The 23,212-nt window shown below is 32.5% G+C and overlaps 1 protein-coding gene across 5 annotated transcripts; it reads left to right on the forward strand.

Moving 5' to 3' along the window:
* Positions 1–1,533: 1,533 nt before the first annotated feature.
* Positions 1,534–21,980, forward strand: LOC128211585 (uncharacterized). 5 transcript variants are annotated; one of them, XM_052916550.1, is made up of 20 exons: positions 1,534–1,653; positions 1,824–1,871; positions 2,372–3,739; positions 3,963–4,400; positions 4,553–4,602; positions 4,847–5,083; positions 5,232–5,453; positions 6,121–6,199; positions 7,438–7,554; positions 7,812–7,985; positions 8,369–8,524; positions 8,613–8,751; positions 9,264–9,364; positions 13,100–13,435; positions 13,775–13,918; positions 14,374–14,466; positions 16,937–17,572; positions 18,128–18,271; positions 18,607–18,737; positions 19,949–21,980. In XM_052916550.1, exons 2-19 carry the CDS (start codon positions 1,859–1,861, stop codon positions 18,690–18,692), a joined length of 4,533 nt encoding a protein of 1,510 aa, XP_052772510.1. In that variant the 5' UTR covers positions 1,534–1,653; positions 1,824–1,858; the 3' UTR covers positions 18,693–18,737; positions 19,949–21,980. The 5 variants fall into 5 exon arrangements, 4 of the variants coding, with proteins under 4 accessions (XP_052772510.1, XP_052772514.1, XP_052772512.1 ...); XM_052916554.1 differs by having other exon boundaries at positions 18,128–18,241; XM_052916552.1 differs by having other exon boundaries at positions 13,106–13,435.
* The last annotated feature ends 1,232 nt before the right edge of the window (positions 21,981–23,212 follow it).

A 23,212-nucleotide genomic window follows, 5' to 3' on the forward strand; every position in this document is an offset into this window, starting at 1 on the left:
CAAAAAAACATATTTCTAAATTAAATTTCAGGAAACAAAAAATATCTCTTATTAGTATTACCTAACACATTTTAAAAATACAAAAATAAAAAACATTGGGTGAAAAATAAAAAAAAATAAGTTTGCAAAAATTCCGGATTTGCAAACTTAATCCGGATGCTGTTTATATTTAAACGATATATAAAATACTACTACTACTGCTACTGCTACTGCTGCTGCTGCTGCTATTTTTGCTACTACTACTACTTCTACTAATAATAATAACAACAATAACTATAATAATAATAATAAGAATAATAATAATAATAATAATAATAATGATAATAATAATAATAATAATAATAATAATAAAATAATAATAATAATGATAATAATAATAATAATAATAATAATAATAACAATAGAATAATAATAATAATAATAATAATAATAATAATAATAATAATAATAATAATGATGATAAAAATAAAATAATAATAATGATGATAATAATAATAATAATAATAATAATAATAATAAGAATAAGAATAATTATAATTATAATAATAATTATAATTATAATAATAATTATAATTATAATAATAATAATAATAATAATTATTATTATTATTATTATAATAATAATAATAATAATAAAAATCACTGGCTGATTCAAAGCGCTCCCGGACGCATCCCCCCTTAAAATCGTTCAATTTTACTGTTTATTTCAATATAGGAAAGGAAAGTAATAAAATACGCCCAAAATGCAGCATATCGGACTAGAAATTGATAAAAGCATTATTCCCTGCCAACACTTTAAACAAAATAAATTACGTTTTAAGGGAGGGGCTTAATACAATGGGGACGCCCCACAAGATACGCCCCTTCTTATGTCTAATCCTCGAACCGCCCCTGATAATAATAATAATTTCAATAATGCCAATATAGTATAAACAATATATAAAGGTGGAGACAGTAAACGCAATATGGAATGCAAATGCAAATGCTAATATGGTTTTCTACCGCAAGTGTTCATATCACATACGAATATAGAGCCAGTAAAGTTTCATAGCATGTTGAAGATTTGGAAACAATGCTGGAAATAAAACAGGATCTTTAGAGGCCGCATGAAATATACTTAGTTTTTCAGTAAATATTCAATCTAACCGATATTCATTAGTCAAAATGATATATTAATTCAATATTAAAACAACGTGATAAGCGGCGGTGTTGGGTTGAAGAAAGTCGGAGAAATCGGAACGTGCCCCTTCACATGAGCCTTGAAAGAAGTTTGTATATATCGTCTATGTCTATGTCTTGGGCACTCCCCACGCATTTGTTTCTGTATGTAGTGCCAGATTGTATTTATGATTTGTTTGTTAATGTAATTTATTTGTATTTCTGATTTTAATGTTTGTTTACTTTTACAATATTTGTAGTTTCCGGCGTTCATAACATCGACATCCGGAAACCGCCAAATAGTGGAAGGTGCGTTTCACCTTTATCTAAGATATTTAAACCGTCCACACGATATATGGTGAAACACTCTACGGTATCGCCTTTTATAGATACCTGTAAAAATACGGTTATGATTCATTCGTTTGATTAGCAACTTGTGACAAACAATGTAAAGTATTAAATATCGGTTACAGTTTATGTGACACAGTAAGTTCGGTCAGTATATATACTTTATACAAGGTCTTTTATAATTAATGTATTACAACTATGCTTTAAAACATAAATTTTAAGAGTACTTTTCATTGTATTGTCTACTTTTGCTTTTGAATCTGAAATTTAGTTTCGATTTACCTATGTCAATTATTGCTAATTAATATGCGTTTCAGAACGGGTACCTACTAGATTAACAACTTTCATTAAAATGGCGAGAAATGGTGAGTTCATAAAATTAAAACTTTTAACGGATCAAGACGACGTTTGTGTGAAATCGTTCTAATATTGAAAATACTTCACTGTTTATTTTGATTTAACATAACAGTTGAAATCATTAAGTGGGCGTTTGTTTATTCTTCCTTGTTTGAAGTCTGAACATTCAATAAATTACAAGCTCCACAATACATGATTTTCATTGAAATTTCATAGAAGAAATGATGAAATCACTGTCATTTATTCCCAAAATGTCAATAAGAAATTACCTGTCCTCTGTTGTTGCAGAGTGAAATGAGTAAAACATGATCCCGTTTAATACAATAAAATATATATAAAAGAACATTGATAACAAAGATCCGCCACACTCTATATGATAGGGAATTTATTATTGTTTAGTTTGTGTCCATTTAGGCATCTTTTGTTCGCTATAGTTATCGACGTAGGGCTGAAATTAGTGTAAAAAATGTGTATAACTTATCTTGTATGTTTCCACCTTTTATAACAGAAATAGACAGACTCCCATTTTGGATTTCTCCAGTGGTGGAGTACACTTTCTTTATATGCCAGATGAGCAGTGAAACCCAAACGAAATATGAAAATGCATTTGATCAATATGCTTTACAATATTTTGTGACTCTAAAAAGGGGCATATTTGCTGAATGCTTGGCAAAACACGGCATTGTGTGTGAAATAGTAAATCAGGATAGAACTATTCTTCTTCATTGTCCCGATGACCGCAGCCCCGACACAATTTATAACATTTTGAACGAACTCCTAAAGAGAAAATGTAATGACTATGCAATAGATTTACAGGCTCCAGATGGAGACAAGTTTTCAAGACAAATCAGCAATAAGGGACCGATGCAGGTGATTCATGGATCAGCAATCGTTATCAAACATGACACAAAGATTATTTGTGTGTCTGAGAGTATTGACTGTCTTGATAGGCTTTTAGTTGAAATTGGCTATAACGAAGTTGAGCTACTCGATATAAAGCAATTTGGGCCGAATTTGTCATTGCTTGGTATACAAGATGTGTGTTTGCATCCAAATATTCAGAACATTTCAGTTCAACATAGGCAGCATACATACAGTTTAGAATGGAAAGGACGAGCAATAAAAAAAGGAGACGTGCTTATTCGCGAATTTTTGAAAAGCTGCTCAGAAAGAAATATTGAATTTGTTGAAGGAGATAAGCGTCGTCCTTACACTGAACTTGCTTGCAAAGTGATTTTTGATACAGATGGCGATATCAATCAGTGTTATGATATGTACTTGAAACGTACAAGCACAAGTAAAAAGATTTGCACCCACTTCTCCTTGGTCCAAAAGGACGGAAGACTTGTTCTTTACGGAAGAGATGGGGACGTTGATATTCTAAAGAATAACGTAGAGGGATCAATCTCAAAGCACAATCTTGAAAAAAAACTGTTTACACAAAGTGATGTTTTGAGTTTTTTGGAAAAAAATAAAGAGAAACTTTGGTACGATACGAGGACCGGAGCATTAGTCTGCACGACAGATCTGTCGCAGGAAGTAGAAGATTTATGCACACGAATAACATTAACAGAGGTGTTTAAAGTTAATCCAGCTGCAGATGACAGAAAAATATTTATGCCTGTCGATAATCATTTTCTCGAAGGTTCAAGCGTTCAATCCATTATGGGCAGGAATAAATGTTCATTAAGTTTGCATGCCAATCAACCAAAAGCGGCCATTAGTAGGAAAGACCTTTTAAAGAGATGGGTCGATCCATATGGTTCCACACAGATATGGGTTGCAGAGATGGGTACAGAGATTCCTTGTGTCGATATATGTATTGTCTTTACAGCTGACATGCTTCGTCATCTAGGTATATCGAATCCCATATCAGGTAAGTAACATTTAAAGTATCGGTAATAGTCCTTTGATTTCGCTTGCAACCATAGTCTTAATGTGCTATTTTGATGTTTTTCGCTCTTGGAATTGTGATAGATAACCAGTGACACGTTATTACATATATATATATATATATACACGTTACGTCGTTTAACCATTTGTAGTAATAAACTTGTTTTTCCAACTTTGAGAATTGTGACCGTTATGAAATATTTCAGATGAAGGCAATTCAGAAACGTCTGAAGAAGGTTACGGAAAAAAAAAAACCTTCTATGGCCCATTTCCTTTTGCTAACGCATGTATTTGTTGTCGTGAGATTCATCTTGTTGGCGTGAAGATGACAGAAAATAAAAGGCTAATGGAATGTTTTGTTAAAGAAATAACATGTTCAAGAGACAAGGGTACCCATAGATTGGGCATAGTTGCTGCCATCGGCGAAAACCAAGAGGAATCGGCTTGTGGATATGTTATATCTCAGTTTGTCAATGCTGTACGGGAAGTTCTACATCTACAAAGACCAACATATACACAGGATGTATACATCGTTGTAGATAAAAGGCAAATATTGGAGGCAGAAGAAAATATTGAAATTTATCTTTCTGGAACCTTCAAGGTTTTTAGACGAGAAAAGTATCATGCAGCTACGCCATTCAAAGGTTTGACAACTTTTAACGATTTTGGTTTAAAATTGACCTAAAAATTGGGCTTCAACTCGTGCGACTTTTGTATTAAAATCAAGAGAAAATAATTTGGTTTGCAAGCAATATCAATAATGTTGTTGGTAAATTGAATACGGTTTCTTTTTTAGGGAAAACAATTGAAATAAAGTTGATACAAGGATCAATTACCAAGTCTTCTGTAAGTATTCAGAAGTGTTAATCTTAATTTCCAATGGTAATTGCTGTAGAATTTACTACTTGTTCTAGTTTTATTGCCTTTATAAATTAGCTCCAACATGTTCGTGTAAAAGATTAATAAAAAGAATAAGGAGTCGAGCAAAATATATTTTCCACATAATTGAACTATAAAAACTAACATATCATCCTGATTTTTAGTGTCATCTGTCTTAAAAAATATTCTTATACCGTTGGTCATGTTTCAGAGTGACGCTATCGTGAGCACAACAAGTACATATCTCGACCTCTCGAACGGGTCTACCAACATCGATATCTCTCGGGCTGACGGACGGGAACTTCGAAACGAATATAAAGTTTTTTACCCAGAAGGGATTGAAAAAGGAATTATTGCATTTTGCCAGACGCATCGATTGAAAAAGGAAAAAGTCAAATTTATTTTGCTTGGAGTCCTCGATAAATATATTTTTCAAAGCTTTGAAGCGGTATATTATGTTTTGATATCGATACCTCTTTTCTGCAATTATAATAAACCCGCATTGAAAATTCGGAACAATTTCATTCATGTAATAATGCTCCTTTAACATTTTGCCAGGCACTCATTGCATGTTTTTCTAGTCTGCCTTATTGCAGAATGTCAAAACTTTCGTGAAGTCCTGTTTGTTCTTGGCCGAAGAACTCGAGTGCCGTTCAGTGTCATTTCCGGCGATTGGTGTAGAAACACTGAAATATCCAAGGCGTGAGACAATCGCCTTTGTTCTGGATGCAATTGACGCATACAAACTTGAAGTGAAGCACTCCGACATCACCAAAGTGAATATAGTTTGTGCGGAAAAAGACAGAAAAACAATCGATGTAAGTATTTAAGTTTATTTAAGGATAACACATGTAGTTACATGAAAGAACATGTAATCATTGAAAAAAATATTTCAAATTAATAAATTAATATACCCCATCTCCTACATACATGAGGTTATTTGATTGGTAAAGAGTTGTCACATAATCTATGTTTATTATACATACACTACCATTACATTTCGATTTCCTAGAAAATGGGGTCATTTCAAACTTCAAACGAATTACAGGTATAGAGGATTGATGACACCAAACATATCACTTGTTCGTATCACTCCTTGATATTTGCAAAAAGGATATATTAATAGTGACGAAATCATGAAAATATTTTCGAATGTCCGAAATCATATGCAAAATTCTGAGTAAAAACCGATAAATAAGAGAGCTTGATTCTTTTAACAGTGTTTATGATTAATCAAACTGTAACCACAGTAAAAATGTGTGAGGTCGTCTTGGAAATTCAAAGGGTAGTTGATAAGATATAATCGATACATTATTAGAAGCTGTGTATAATTTTCATTCACAATATAAGTTAGAAGGTCAAGAAACTATTGAATAAATACAGCGGATTGCAAATAAATTTCAAAATTCGGTGATGTTGTATTTTTAAAAAAAAAAATCTGTACAAACTGCAAAGACAATTTTGATGTGTATTCCTTCTCCATAGGCCTTTAACGCCGCAGAAGAACGGCGACGACCAGACAGTTGCATGGCATCTCCTGAGAAGGGACAGAGGAGTTTCAAAGGTAGTGTATGATATATTGACATGAAGTGCTAATCAGACTGGGATATTTTTATTGGTTAATATGAGATCAAATGGTATATTAGATATTTAGAACTATAACTGACCAGCTTTGCAGATGGGACATATGTTGTTGCTTTTAAAGCTTCGTGCCAATCAAATGTAAACGAATAAAACGTCGTAATACTTCTTTCCGACAAAGTGATTTGGTGGTAATGAGCTCCTGCTTTGGTGTCAATGACTTGTACAAAATTTAGTGACATTTAACCTAAAATATTTTTTTTCTCAAGATTCATCAAAGGGGTCACTCCTTCCAACTGTCTAGCATAAAATAACTATGAAATACTGCACTTTAACAAAGTCAGAAAATCTCGAAATGCCTAAATAGAGGCGAGTGAAACAACTTCAATTTCATTGAAATGTAATGAGTACCAAAAACATGCCAAGCACCCATACGAAGGCTTAAAAAAACAGTCTATTTTTATAATATTGTATTTAAAAATACCGTCAACCTTATTCTTATTTCATTCATTACCTTTTGATAATACACGAATACAAAAGCCTTAACTTGTGAAATAATACTTAAATTATTTTTTTTAGCATACATGTTGTGACTACATTACACTATTACTTCTTCCTTAAACTCTGCTATGAAGAAGTAATAATGTAAAGTAACCGCAACATGTATTTTATATTTTTTTAATTTACAAATAATTTCAAAAGTTAAGGTTTTTAGTTGGTGTATAATTAAAGGAAACGAATAAAATAGGAATAAGGTTGATTGTATTATTAAATACTATATTATTAAAAAATGGACTGGTTTTTTAAAGTTGAGGATTGATACCTTGTGTTGAGATTTTTTGGATCCTTTAAGAAACTTGATCAAATTTTTTCAACTAGATGAATGACCAGATGAGAATACTGGTTGCAATTGAAAGATTCAAGGTTTATCTGCATGTTGGCTGCATGTTTTTGTTGCAACATTTCGTTTGGGTGCTTTTCTTGGCATGTGTTTCGTACTCCTCACATTTCGATGAAATTGAAGTTGTTTCACTTTTCTTACTTCTTTCCGAAGGCATCAAGGCATTTAATGTCCAAAATACCACCAAACTCATACATATAACCACATTATAAAGCTTTATTCATGCTATTAAATATAAAACAGAAATACAACCGGGATGTATCATAAAATAAATATGAAAAGTGTAGATGTTTTATAAAGAATATATACTCATCTTTCAGGACAAACAATCGTTTCTAGTTATTTCCATTCCGCAAATGTTACTATAGTGCCAGTGGACGAGTATTCTTATTGGCCATCATTTGCTGTCCATGTTAAGTTTTCGAAAGAATTGAAAGGTATAGTCTTTCTTGTGTGTTAAAGTTTTTAAACTAATATTGTATTATTATATCATAGTTGTAATATTGTATTATATAATTTGTAATAAATATAAAAATTTAAAACTAGTATGTAAGCGGATAAAATTACTCTTATCTTTTTTCAGGTAATGTGATAATCTGATATAAATGTTAAATGCACAGTTCTTGCGTTAATTGTTATTTCCGTATGCAGTCTTTAATAGGAACAAAAGAGGAAACTTATTTTCATTTTACAGGAAAAAAAGCGCAACGGAAAGATTTTCAACTCAAAAAAGCAATTGATGACCCAGTGACATGGAATGATGAAATACATTTCAAAACTATAGAGTCACTGATGACGGGACACCTTATAAATCAGTTGAAAGGATTTCTCAACGACGAAAGAATCACGTTCCTGATCTGGAATCTTGGTAAATTGTTTACAAATAAATTACCGGAACGATTGGAATGATGGTCGTAAAATTTGATAAGTGAAACAAAAGAACCTTATATCATCTACACATTTGAATACAACTTCATATCGTATCCACATGTTCTCATAAAACGAAACGAAAGAAATCAGAACTATGCAAAACGTAACGAAATATGTTTTCGTTTTTACAGTGGCATATTTAACATAAAACCATATGCAACCACGTTTGATGTCAAGTATGTTTGTTCAGTTAGTTAGTTTTTCCATATGCTACTAAACATGTTCGTAGAAAGTCATCTGCTTCTGGTATATGTGATTAATAATTTATCTCGTGATGTCTTGCTTAAGAAATAAAAGGTTATTTTTTGTCATATACATCAGATAGCAAATTGAGAATGCCATACAGCGACCAGATAGTTTTGACAGTTTCAAGTTTGGAAACTATGCTCAAACCAGGAAATTGCTACCTACAGAATGTTGTGATTTTACTAGACGACAACAGTGCAATTGAAAGTCTTCATACAAGGATTAATATCGGTGAGTTTTCTTTGGCTTTAACATGTTAATGGCACAATATTTTGTTGGCATGGTGGAAACTTTGTAAATCAAATCATTCTTTTTGCAGATAGTACAATATCCTGGCATCTGAGTTTAAATGAGGCAGCCAGTGAAAGTTTGGAAATGATAGGGAGGACTCCAGAATGTGCATTGGAGGCAACAAAGGAGGTTTTACAATTGATAGCAGAAACAAAGAATTCCCAAAAGTAAATTTATTTTAAAAAATGAATGTCAACTGTCTATTTTTAACAATTTGACATACTTAAGATGATTCAAAACAGAAACTGTTGTTTTCTTACTATAAGCGTTCGTATTAAAATGAAGCTATGTGTGTATATTTGAACAGATCTTTTTGCGGTACTGTATGACTTATTCCTGGTCGTTTCGATTCTGGTTTTTGTTTGATACCGGATGCAGTTTATTTTAGAGCAAATACATGATGATACCTTTTAATAATAATACTAATAATCTTGATTATTTGTAATGTGTCTTACTGTTTGTAAACATTGAAGATTTTCCATGTTGAAAGAAAGTTTTAGTTGTTTTAAAAATATATCTCGCCAACAATATCGTATCAAAATAAATTCCTTTGACACGCATTTGATATAACAGCACTACTTCCTTTACCCTATCGTTCAATTAAGCTTTTGATATCATTGAATTATATTTACCAAAATAATTCATTTATACTGTCTTGCGGTTATATTTTTCTTGATAGGAGCTCAAAGAGCCAAACTGACATGGGTTCCCAGAAAGATACAGATGCCTTTCAAGACTATGAGAAAAAAAACAAGATTAAAACAAACGGATCGCCGTCAGGTAATTCGAAAAATGAGAATTTAAATTTAGTTTAAAACGCCAAATGTTTTTATATGTGTTTGCATGCATTTATATATCAGATTTGCATTGTCAACAACCGCAATAATCTTGTGAATTGCATGTTTCTAGAGTTATAGAGCAAAATTAAGACAACGAACCCGTTTCTTTGTTTAATGCTTTGCAATAATAATTAAGAAACGCATGGTTACCAAGTTAAAGCATGATGGGGAATGTCTTGGTAATTCACACGAAATATGTCAATTAGATCATACGTAAATAAGGAGATAAGAACATGTACATGTCGTTATTGAAAGTTAAATAAAGAAGTTGCAGAAATCTCCTTGTACGTATGTTACGTTATTTACGTCGTAGTTTTGTGTAATTTTTACTATAAAACAATGACATATAAAAACCTAGTAACATGTGAAAATGACGTCATAAACTTATCCATATGCTCCTTCAAAGTGGCTTTATATCATACACAACGGGACTGACATTTATGCGATGGCCTCTTAGCCTTTATGTAGACATAGAACCTTATCATTCATCTTCAACTTGTACGTGCAAGCGAAGCTACCTTTTCCCGTACAAGTTGTATTTCGTAAACTCTCAACTAAAGATGTAAGTAATTATCTGATGAGTTATATACGTAAATAGTATAATGTGAATCTTGTGATTGATTCCCAATTGATCGTACCGACTACTGTGGAAGAAACGCACAAAGTCATGATTTCGTTTCCTCCTCTACCAATTTTCTTGGGGAATATTTGTTATTGTTGTAATTTTTTATCATTCATTTGTTTATTTTCTGTGGTGGATGGCGGTGCCCACATATGGCAAAACAGTCATTTTCAGTGTATTCTCTTATAACTCAAAACGCAAAGAGCTGTGGAATCTAAAAATGTCTTAGAAATGTTCATGTTTCAAAATAATCAATTAGCTAGATGAAGAGAGACAACAGGTTTAAGTCAGAAACATGAAGGGTCTTCTCAATGAAATTCAAAATGTGATATACTTTGATAACAAAGTAAGAGAGATAACAGCTTTAAAAGTCATGCTAGACACTCCCCACCCACCCCCTATAGTAAATCCGCTTATCTTTGTAGCGTCATTTGAATTTAAAATGATGTTTTTCTCGTTTCCGAGCAAAATAAGCAAGGACGGCTTCGCCATTTTGACTTGCTTAATCATATATACACCACGGTTAGAACACTGGTGAATTTTATGATTTTGTTTCGTTTCTGATATCTTAGCCCTCGTAGAGTAAAAGGCATTATTGCTAAATTTGGATCTTTGAAATTAACATTTCTTTATAAACAGGTTTGTTGAAAACAAATAAAGCATGTAAAATTTAATTCCTCATCAAATCTGATGGGTCACATGATGGGAAAAATGTGTGGAATGCTTTATTTTGAACCAGAAAAAAATCTTAAATATATATGAATAAAAAGAAACGACAACAAATAGTTAAGGTTTATTTTAGGTTTATAAGATAACACAATGTGTATTATTAAACTAATTTTAACTTAATTAATGAAACGCCTGTGAACAATTATATAGAAAATAATGCTTTATTCAGAGTTGTTATGGAATTTAGTATGGAAAAAATAATAAAAAAGTTGTTAGATTCGAACCACTTCACAACACTCAACAGTTCTACTTGAGCAAACAATCAACCAAAGAATCCTAGCAAAATTTGCAACGAACTTGCTGCACCTCTCTCGAGTAACTTTGACAAACTGCTGACAAACTCTACATTCCCTCCTCTTTGGAAGTTGGCGAGCGTTTGCCCCATTTTCAAGGCATCTGATCCATCCAGTACCTGCCATTATAGATCAATATCACTTCTTAGTTGTCTTGGCAAACTCATGCAATGCTACATCCACAAATACCTCTACAACTACGTCATCACGAATATAATACTTACATCCTTCAATCTGGTTTTATCAAAGGCGATTCCATCGGCAATCAGTTAGCTTTTATTTTGCGATGTATCAAAGGCAGTCGACCACGTTATGCATCAATGTTTCATTCATAAGCTCATTCGACCCCAATTGGAGTCGATCGCTGTTCATGGGAACATAAGCTGTAAAAATCTCGTACTCATTAATAAAGTGAAATCCAGCCGCCTGATTGGTCGTATGAGACACACCTCATGCGGTGCAAAAATGTCCGAGAAGTTACGGATGTAATCTCGGTTCGAAAAAAATCCAATGTGATCACGGTTTACAAATGGTTTGGGCAGGATATTGTTAATTATACTGATATATCTTCACAAAGGAGATTCTTTCCTTTTTGTTATTGGCAATTTCATTGGTCGGAATATTGCTGATGAATATTCAATATTTACGAAGTTTTCCTAGCCAATTTGCCCAGGGTATCATAAAGGTTATGATACGCTGGGGTGCCGAGGATGGGATGGGAATTAGTATTAGCATTTGCATTGCTTGTTTTCCAATCCATTTCAATTTACTGTTGTTATACAGTTATTTATTTTATGAACTGAATAAATATGTTTAAACTAACAGTAAATATACCCTCAAATGGGTGTTGTTTTCATTAATCAGCTGGCCTTTGTGATTTGTTTATATACAACAAAAATGCCCGTATAAGACGAAATATCTTAAAGCAATAATTATAATGAGTGAGTAAAGGTCAAATAAGATATTATTTATTTTAAAAGTACTAACATCGACACCGTTTGGAACATGGCTCGTTTCAGTGTCTTTATAAGTTAATTAAAATATATACCTTTTTATACTACTAAGGTTTTATCCGTGAAGTTTATGTATAAACGGACTATTTAGTGTTTTGGACCTTAATAGGCGTGGTTTCCGTAATACACATAGAAGTCAAGACTATATTACATATTAGATTACATGATGATGTAACTACCTTCCGGTTTCAAGATTGAAATCCGCGGAACAAACATTTAAAATGTGTAGAGCAATATAGTGATAAATTTGAGTTTTTGCGTATTACCAGCTTGAGTCCTGAGTACAGAAATACCGCGTACCTTAAATACTATATGTATACTTTACTAGCAGCGATCGTATTCATAGTTCTGGTATAAGATGTTTCTAATTTATTACCTAATATGTTTATTTTATCCGGTTTGCCATCACATATGAAATCAAATGTGGACTGTTCATATCATATATATTATTTGTTTGTTTAGGCTCGTAATAACAGCGAATAGATAACTAAGTTTAGACAACGCAAATAATTAAATAACTGTTACAAATCCCTTCGATGTAAGTTTTCTATGTTTTCTATGTGCTATTGTCTCAAATTATTAATTAATAATTATATATTTGTTTTCATATTTATTTGTTTGTCATAGTTAATGTCGTTCTTAAAGTAGTTGCACCATCAGATATTCATATAATTTCCTTGTTATGAAATTGTATATTTGTGTTATAAGAGATCCCACTATAAGAACAACAGTTACTGATTTATCTGTGTTAGGTTTTGGCTCTAGCATTTTGAGAACATTTCGAGGGTTTGTTAAGGGGTTTCAAAACAGTTTTTTTAGCCAGTATTGTACATTCCTGACTAAGCCATAAATTAACTGCCGGTCTTTGGAGCTTACAAATTTGGAACTACATGTAATGTGTACTGTAGAACTGCACAACGTGTATTTTACAAAAAAAATATGAAACCAAACATGGTTTTGTTTTACTTGCATTGCATTTCTTTCGTGTTCGAAATTAGGTTTAATTATTTTATTGAAAGTTTCAGTCATGTCAGAATCAACACCAGGCAGACAAAAGCAGGGGTCTGTGAGGGATAAAAAATTCTTAAAGGGAGATGGTCAGCAAACGGAACCTTTAGGTTCATCCTCAAGCACTGGCTTCTCTGGAATTGAAGCAACAAACAAAGCTCCTGAGAACACTGGGAAAAATGAGAACAATACAGAAGGTGACAACCCTCACACGATAGCTCCCCAGAAGGAGAAACCAGTACTTTTATCTCAGGGCACTATCTTGTCTGGAGGTCCTGGGAAAAATAATGAAAGACATGATAAATTCGAGAATTATGCTTCTGCTTCTGAACAAAGTGGAATACAGAGTAGGATTCTGTAATGTTTACTTTAGTTATGTTAAGACTTTAATGATATTTCTATACAGCAAAAATGTTTGACATGTTAACACGTTTATCTTTTGTTAAGGTAGGTTCAGGTATTAATAGTTTAATATATCAACTGCTGTATGCAATAAATAAGCAATAAGAACGACATGTATTTCATTTAACATTTTAGTTTTTACTGTAATGATTGTAACTGTCTTTTGTATAATAACGTACCGTTTATTTTTTAAATTAACATATTATCAATGACGGTTAATTACATTTTGCAGGATTTCAATACTTAAAATGTGATTTGAAAACAAGTATGTTTTTAATTTACAGATAAAATTGTTCAAACCAGAGGACAAGAGAATGCAGGCAATGCATACATATGTTCACCAAGCGTCGGTCCTGGGCCATCAGGTGATACGCATGATGATCCAGCAGATCAGCCAAACATTGGACAAGGCACAAGGACAAATGCAGGTACTTACAAAAGAGTCTAGCACAAAGTACATTTCAATAGGCATTGCGCTGATAACAAGATAGTTTAGATCTATACATTATACTGCATCAGTCCGTTTTAGGTTTCGAACAATATAGGTTTATATGAATTGTAGATCTTTTTGTTTGTTCAGATGCTTCATTGAATGTCAGTAAAACAACTGTTTACTGTAAAATATTGCATTCCAATGATTACAACCGTTATTAGCATCTGTTGTAATCGTTTAATTTTTCAGAGATTTATCAGCGAATCGTTACTTGATATTTCATTGACAAAAAAGAGTGAAAATGTTATACTTTTGAATAGTTTAACCTGTTATCATGCATATTCGAAATTCAGCCATTATAGGGCTTGGACACAAATTCGACGACTTGATTTTTCGTCTTCTTAAAGTTCAGTAACAAATTAACAACGTTTATCTTTTCTATCATATTAGATGTCAAAGAAAGGCTTGAAGAAGAACCATTTCATGACAAACAAGAAAGTCTCTGTTTTGCCTCTGCTCCGATTAAACAAACTGGATATGCTGGTAAGATGCATGATAATGAATTTTAAATAACTTCTAGTGACAGTCATTTAAAATCATTTCATTTTGTTTCCCATTATAATATTACCGATTTAAGATATTATCATCCTGTATTGACATGCAGCATACATTGTGCCTGACATTAACATATGGTTTCGCTTTTTATGATACCACCGGACTTTTCATTGGTGTCGCCTTCTGGCAAACTTTCCAGTTTTTTCAGGAAAGAGTATTGTAAATTTCAGCTTTGATTATGCCTCCTTATGAAAAATATCAGTCTGTCTGTCGATCGGTAGACTATGTCTTGTCAGCACAATATCTGGGTTACATTTTTTTCCTAGGACCATTTCACTTCAGTGTGGTAGGTTGCAAATGGCCAATAAATTACCCCCACTCCCATGTGTTTGGTCAGTAGGACAAATTAGTTAATACTGCAGTCAACAGTTTTAAAAAAGCAATAGCTTCAGAACTCATTGTCCTGGGACCGTAAAAACGTACATAGTAGATTTTCCTTGACCAGTGAATCCTTATTTTTTTAGGTCTGAAGGCCAAAAATATAGGTCAAGGTGACCAGTCTTACGAAAACTAAGTTTGTGCTTCAACTGGAGAACGGTTTGATATAGGAACATGCAGTTCAGGGTAACGTTACCCTTGACCATGAATTGACCACTTTTGTTTGAGGTCAATAGATCAAAGTTTAATTCCACATAACAAAATCTAATGAAAAATATTTCTGCGACTTGTACACACAAGAACTGGTGAAAAAATTAATCTAGGGCAATGAAATGAGGATTGTCTCTTTACCATTAGATGGCATTCTAAGTGTGTGTTTGGTTAAAATTAGGAGGTCACTGACAGCAGTCTAATGTATGTTTGTTTACGCAAATCCTGTACCACGGTTGGAACCACAGTTTGACCTAAGACTATGAAACGTCAGTGGTAGGTTTTTATTGACCGGTAGATGATCCCTAATGTTTTTGAAATGTTTGTCAAAGGTCAAGGTCATGGTCAACTTTTCATGGAAACAATGTTAGTGCAATAATTTGAGAACAGTTTGACGTAGGGCTTCTAAAAGTCAGTAGCAGGTCTCTCCTGACCAATTGATAACCGATGTTAGTTGGTCGAAGTTGTCCGATAAAAATGAATGCGCCGATCAAAGATTAAAATTCTAATTTTTCACTTTCCGGAGAGTTTTGTTCAATATTGAATAAATATTGTGTTTCTACATTTTCATGAATTCCATTTTAGCATACTTTTGAAGTGTGAATGTCCATTATGATTCCGATTATAGTTCTTAAAAATGTAATTTACAATATATTCGCAGTTTGGTATCTTAAATTTTAATATTATTAAATTAATTGCGAAACCAATAGTTACTTGTTTCCTTTTTGTATGCTTCCTTCGAAGAAACGGGGTTATATTGCTTTGTGCATGTAGAAAAAACCTTGCCTGATTGAAAGGTATGAAGGTTGTTCATAACCAGCAAATGACCCCTTTTGATTGATTGATTGAATGATTGGGGTAAGTATGCCAGAGATAATGGTCATGGTGACATTAACACAAAAAATGTTCGACTGATAACTAATGTATGCCTGGCCTGCGCTTCTCAAACAAATGTTGGTAAAAACCAGCAATTGACAACTGTTGATTTTGAGGATAGTATGTCTATATCCACTACCATAGTGACCTTGAACACGTAAGCTTGTCCGATAGATAGAGTATTCTTGGGCCTACGATCTTTAAATTAAGTTAAGAGAGTGGGTTAAACTAGCAGATAACCATTTTGGTTGTGCTCAATAAATCAAAAGCCACGGTTGCGGTGATATTGAACACAAAACGCGTGTCCGATCGTTCACTAGAATATGCTTTGGCCTACGGTTTTCAAACTTTGTATGAAGATCTGACCAGCATATAACTGCTATTGACTTTGAACTCAATGTCATCGGATACCTTTAAAAAGAATGAAAACTTTTAATTGTTTTGCAAGAAGCTTCATTTCAGAATGTTCCAATCGTTGCATTTTAAAACAACTATAAAAAAATAAAGTTTCTGTACAGCTAACAAATTTATGTTTGTTATGGGAGCCTGATGGTCAATGAAATATTTCTCATCCTTAAAATGAAATTTAATTTTCTTTTTGACCGATTTTAAAATGAATGAAATAGATCAAATGATGTCTTGTTGAATAGTTGTGTTTTATCATATCTTTATGACAGCTCATCTGGTGCGAAAACATACCTTAATAGGTTAGAAATCACTGCCTGAACTAAGACGAAAATATGTCGGACAAAAACATCGTTAATTGTGTAAACATATACCAACTCAGTCCTGGCCCATTATTTGAGGTACAGAAAGTATTTTGATATTTAACCTAGATGATTATAGAAATTATTGAGTGAAGAGTATGCATGATGTTGTTGTTATATACAAAATAAATCCATGCATTTATTCTAAGGACCTTCTTTTATTTTAGGTAAGGGAAAATCACAAAATCAAGGCAAAGTGTCCTTGACTAAAAGAACCGAATGCTCCCTTAATGTTGACTATGAGCTTAATGATGGATGCAGTGACAACAAACATCTAAAGGAAGAAACTAAAAAAGAAACATACAATGCACCCGAAATGCAGGCAGATTTTCTCTTTCGAAAAACAGCAAACACTGAAGCAGATTTTCAGAACAATCCATCATCAAATGCTATCAGGTTACATGGGGCTTCTAAACATCAAGATATTGAAATCAGTCAAGATTCTTATTCTGGTTTACAAATCAAATCTAAATGTTCTTACTGTGATACACAAAAGCATTCATCTGAATGTAGTAAAACAAATGGCACGTACACCTTTTCCAAAGAAGGAGGCCATTGGTGCATTCTTGATGCAAAGTCGGACGAATTGTTAACCGTTCTAGATTCTGAAGCTGATGACATCTACTTTAAAGGGATGAAATTAGTTGTTGTGGATGGTACTTTTCACAAAATAACAGAAGACAATGGAGTTGTAGAACTACAAATTGTTCATAGACAATCTTCTGCATCGAAAACGTATCATAACCAATTACATAGCAGTACAAAGGGCCGCCGGAGTAAATCAGCTGAGCAGTTCCAGGCAGGTGAGAACACGATTTAATTGTTTACATAATCTTTAATCTTATTAAACTTATCTTATAAATTAAGAAATTTAAAAGGGTCATGCAGAATGATGTTTTTTTTTTGTAGACTTCAGATGTTCTTAGCTTTAAATTTAAAGTAATTCAATTTGTGTTTAACTAACAAGGGATGAAATACTGAATTAACTAGAATTAAAAATGGTTGTTCAATTATAACTCATTACAGATACGTTTAATGCTATTTCTGGCCGCGGTTTCCGCTCAAGGAGTTTTAGTCCGGAGTGACGTATATATAGTTGACTTGGCATGTATCAAAGTAATGTGTATATGATCATTGGGATCGCTTATTTGATATTCGGGATCATGGTCAAGGCTATGGTGTATGTTGGCCAAATTGAAAAAGTCGTTGCAAATCTTTATATTGCTTAAACAGTTGAAGTGTTGTTATTTTTTACTGCTCTACTAATTACTGACATAAACAAGTTTATGGCATTACTTCGCTTTAAAAAAGGTTCTTTCTAGTTGTAATTTAGGTTTTTTGTTTGATTCTTAATCTAGATATTGAAAACAATGTAGCATCCAAGCAAGATGTCTTGCCACCATCTCCTCAAATAAGGAAAAAGAACTGGACGAGAGCTTGGAACAAAGATCAAACACTTGGAAACCCTTTAGGTACAGACTCACAGTATCCTCAGAACATTGGTATGCAACGGCAATTATACTTATTTTGTGAGCTGAAATATATTTTTGTTTGAATTATATTTTTATATTGGTAGCAAAATGATATCAGGTACATATACAACTTTGCTTTACTGAGTATTTGACATGAGTCTTGCGTACATGAACAAGTTTTACCAATAAGTTGATTTATTTCCGATGTCAAAGTTCCGATAAATAACTTAACTATATCTGAATTAATTTTGAAGAATGTTTAAACAATTGACCTAGGTATTTGGTATGTATAAGCTTCAACAGACATATGCGTTATTATCTTAACAAAAATAAGATGATAAGTACTTTTCACCATCACTTGACAGAGACAGAATCAACTCAGATAGGCCTTACACCATCAGGTGGTAGAGAGCTTCCTCGTGTTTATGGAGAGGATGATGCCACAAGATGAACTACGCAAACAAACAACCCCAGGCAGGATTCAGCATAATTCCAGGTGATATTCAATTCTATGTTTTAACTTATTGCACAAAGTCAGGCTTTTGCCGGTATTCCATGTAAGCGGTCTGTACGTAGTTACATTAGTAGAAGAAGATATATAATTGTTTATTACAGTAGTCGTTTTTTTCACTTTTATTAATACAAATGTATGATAAGCAATTTCAAAAAAGGCTTGAAATTCGTTCAAATTCATTTTAAAACAATACAAATTCTTTTCATATTTTTGCATTAAAATCGTCACTTTATAATTTTGCTGATTATTAATGTCCATCTGAGCTCCAGTTGTTGACCAGAAGCATTTGTAAATGACCAAATAATTCGGATATGTTGGAATTATACACTGAAATGGGCTATAAGTTAATTCCTTTTACCTTATCTTATTCCTTTGCCAAATAAAGAATAAGAAACTAGATCCTCATTCCTTATTCAAAATGAATTATTGCAAAAAGGCAAAAAGGGATCTGGTACCTTATGTCTTATTGAACTACCTTGCGTTTTGCTTGTTTCCTTTTTTTCTTTTGTATCCGTTAAAAACAAAAACAAAACGTATCTGGAAAATACATCAAAAGTGTTTACCATTAGCTGCGCCCATTTATGGCATACAATCAGGGACAGAAAAAAATTCCAAGAAAAAGGAACATGGAACTTGATCAGTTTTTCCTTACTCTAACTTGAATACGGAACTGGTTTATTGTTCCTATTCAAACCAAAATAAGAACAGAGATATTTAAGTTTTAAAATGGTCATTTCTTTATCTATTTATCGATTGACTATGCAACATTTGTCAACATAAAAAGGTCAAGATGTTGTAATACGGTAACTTGGACTTAAAGTGATTGACAATACACAAAACTGCGAATAAGAAATAAGGAACTGGTTCCTTATTCCTTTATCAAAGTCGTGTAAGAAACAAAAATGGTGACCTTCCAACTTGTTTAACATTTGTTTTTAATAAATAACTATGAGGTTTTAGGGTGCTTTAAAAATTCACCAAAGTTCTAAATACTTCAGTAATAATATACTGGTTATAAGATATCTGTTTCTTTCTTTTTGGATAAAATGTCAAAGCATAAATGCTGTAAAGAAAAGGTTTAAGTAAATGCATTGTCTATTCTGGCGGGAGTGCTTCAATTAAATTAGTATACTGAAACAACTTATTTCAGATCATTGTGTAGCTGTTGTATTCTCTGTTTATTTTATTTTCAGGTTGCTCAAAGAAATAGAAAAGATATATATAATGTGTTCTGCATTTACGTTTTCGTGATAGTTTGAAGTACTCGTATCTGACACCTACTATGCATATATCAATGCACGTTGTGTAATGTAATACAAACATGTTTACATTTTTAGTTTCATGCATAGCCATGTTATGTCACTCAATGTAAATTACTTTCTAATGTATGGTATGATTGGTTTGGTTACATAATAAATTGATTCAATTTAAATAAACTCCATCATACAGTGCTTCTTCGATAATGCTTCTCCTCCAGTAGAAACTTGTAGGTGTACTTTTCAAAATGTAATATAATCTCATATTAATTTTGAATGTTGAAACGAATTATCAGTGTCATTGAACAGTGTAAGAGAAAGTTCTCAGAAAATGTTTCATTCATAATGTTCAACTGATTGATGGCCAAAGGTCAAACCTTATCAATGGAACTTTAATTGTGTATTTTGTGTTAGTTTATATAGTTACTATTTAATGCTGATATATTTTAGTTATGTACTTCAGGTTGTTGGTTCCAATCTTTAGGCAACCTTTTTGTATTATTTGTTGAAATGATTGATAATTATTTTAATGAAAAAAACATTGAAAGCAATCATGATATTTTAACAATCTGGTACATTGAAGAAAAATTAAAACAAATATTGTTAAACCTATGTTTTTTTTTATTTCATTGGTCTTATTTACAATGTGCATTTATTTAGATGATTTTAAGTTATTTGTCTGATGTAAGAATTATTAGCCATTGCCGAAAGGAGATAAGCCGAAGGAGAAATAGTTCGTTTCCACTATTATTGTTAATAGTTGATATTTAGTTTTACCATGTTTTTGCATGTCCTTATGGTTGACATAGGTGAGTAAAACATGTTAGGAACATAAGTTTATACATTCTTTATATATTTTTACCATTTTTTGTATATGTCAATGACGTATTACACGTTGTTAATCGAATTCAGTACACCTTACACGTGGGTTGGGTAAAATACCAAATATTGTTTATGACTTTCAAAGTAGTATGACTTTCAAAGTAGTTTTCAAAGGCTTAAAATGCAAATTGATTGTATTGAATTATTTTAAAGATGGTAGTTTATTGAGTTTGTTATCAAATATAATAAATGATGTATTGCCTTTGTGTTTAATGGGTAAAATATCCAACTATAAAGCAGTCAAGTAAATGACGATTGAAGCATAATGTGATGAAGAATAGCATTTGAGTACTGACTATCGTACTGCATATGAACAAATATGCAGGTCTACAGGATATGAATTGTTAGAACAATAGTTTATTGATAGTTTTAAAAGTCTTAATTGGATATTTAATTTTGTTCTTAATTTCTATAAAAAATACTATTATATTAAAGATGCATTCTGCCAGGCTCCATTACTGTAGCGGCTTAAATTCTCATCTAATTATTTATTATTATCATTCAGAGTGTTTGACGTGTTTTTCTGTTTTGGCTACTCTACGTTGACATAATAAATATAAAAATATTAAAAAAAGTTCCCTGAATGCGCATTATTCTGACTAACTGGTCTTAAATCACGAAGGATTTGCAACATAAACATAGAAAAAATAAGTCAACGTACACTTATTTGGACTATCGATACAGAGGCAGATGATACTTATGATTTACGAACACCTTCTATATAAGTGATTTACGAGTACAGCATATAGTAAAACTTTAGTGAAGCTGAGACAAATTCGGTCCAAGAACAGACGTACCATAAATGAAGTGTTATAAATGTAAATAAAAACTATCCTTGACTGCAAGGACTAAAGAAATACACGGAAGTGACATACACACATACTCGATCGTATGACAAATAAGAAGTTGAGATAAACTTGACATTATGACACAGAATGTCAAACAACTCTTCAAATGCTGAAAACAGTCAAACGCGATACATTTCAAAGAATCACATGCCTTTTTAGCTGCAGAATGGACCTTTAAAGTGTTTTATTGTTACTGAGTTATAAAACGTTCTTTGTTATTATTAAATTTAGAAATTAGATATCAATAGCTTTGTTCATGATCTTTTTATTCCAATGTATGTTTAATTCTCATGGTTTTTGATGATATAAAATCCAGGTAATAATTTTGAGCAAAGAACTAGCCGCCCGGTAACTCTGTTTGTAGGAGAGCTTGTGAACCCGCAGTCCTGGTTTTGTGCCAAACACCGAGCACTCTTTTTTCGTTTCATGTTACTTTAGAATTGTAAAGGCCAAGGTGTCGTCGGTGTACTGTAAACGTTGTTGTGCAAATATTTATTTTGGACATACTTCAAGTAGTCTTGATATTCAAATGAAACTTGGTGCACATGTTACCAGACAAAGCACATGCATGTTTCTCAAGACTTCGATGATTCAATACAACTGTTATGTTTCGTAATTGGTTAGAATTAAAGATACTGGTCTCCAGTTTTAAGATCAAGATTCCTCAAGGTCAACTCCATCTATCCATTATTGCGAAACAAACAAAAATGGTCGAACAAACTTTTTGTTTATAACATAAAACATTATGTTACACATTGTAAAACATAACTCACTAAATATAACAATATTTAGTAATATAAATATGATTATTTAACAACTATCCCTCTAATAATACTAAGCATTGAATACAAGACGCACTTATGATATTACACTTGTAGGAATAACAATAATATACGTAAAAAAGCAACCGTCTAAAAACAACAGAGGTCCAACAAATACTAGCAATGGGAATCCAAACAATAATAGATGTCCAACCAACAGTAGCGGTTCAAACATAACTTGCGGTCAAATCAGGTTCAACTAGAGGTTCATCAATTAATTGCAGTTTAACCAACATTTCTCGTCAAACAAACACTTACGGTCCATCCATTAATAGTTGTCAAACAAATAAGTGTTGTTCAACCAATTATAGCGGTTCAATACACAAATGCTTTCCAACCAACAATAACGGTTTAAACAGCACTAGCTCTCCATCACACTTTCTGTCAAACAAGCAGTCTTACACACACTGGTGGTTAAACGGTCCAACAATTAATAGTTGTTCAACCAACACTTATAGTCAAGCCAATACAGCAGTCTAATAACCTAAAGCTACCGAACCAACAGCAGCGTGTCAACCAGCACTAGCTGTCCATTAATGTACGCTTGTTGTCAATCTATCAGCCCAACCAATGCTAGGGGTCCTCTTGGTGGAAAGTTATGTTCCCAAACATTACATCAGCATATTTGAATCCTATCGGTAAAGAAAGGA

This window comes from Mya arenaria, chromosome 12 (assembly GCF_026914265.1).
Source record: "Mya arenaria isolate MELC-2E11 chromosome 12, ASM2691426v1".
Classification (NCBI taxonomy): domain Eukaryota; kingdom Metazoa; phylum Mollusca; class Bivalvia; order Myida; family Myidae; genus Mya; species Mya arenaria.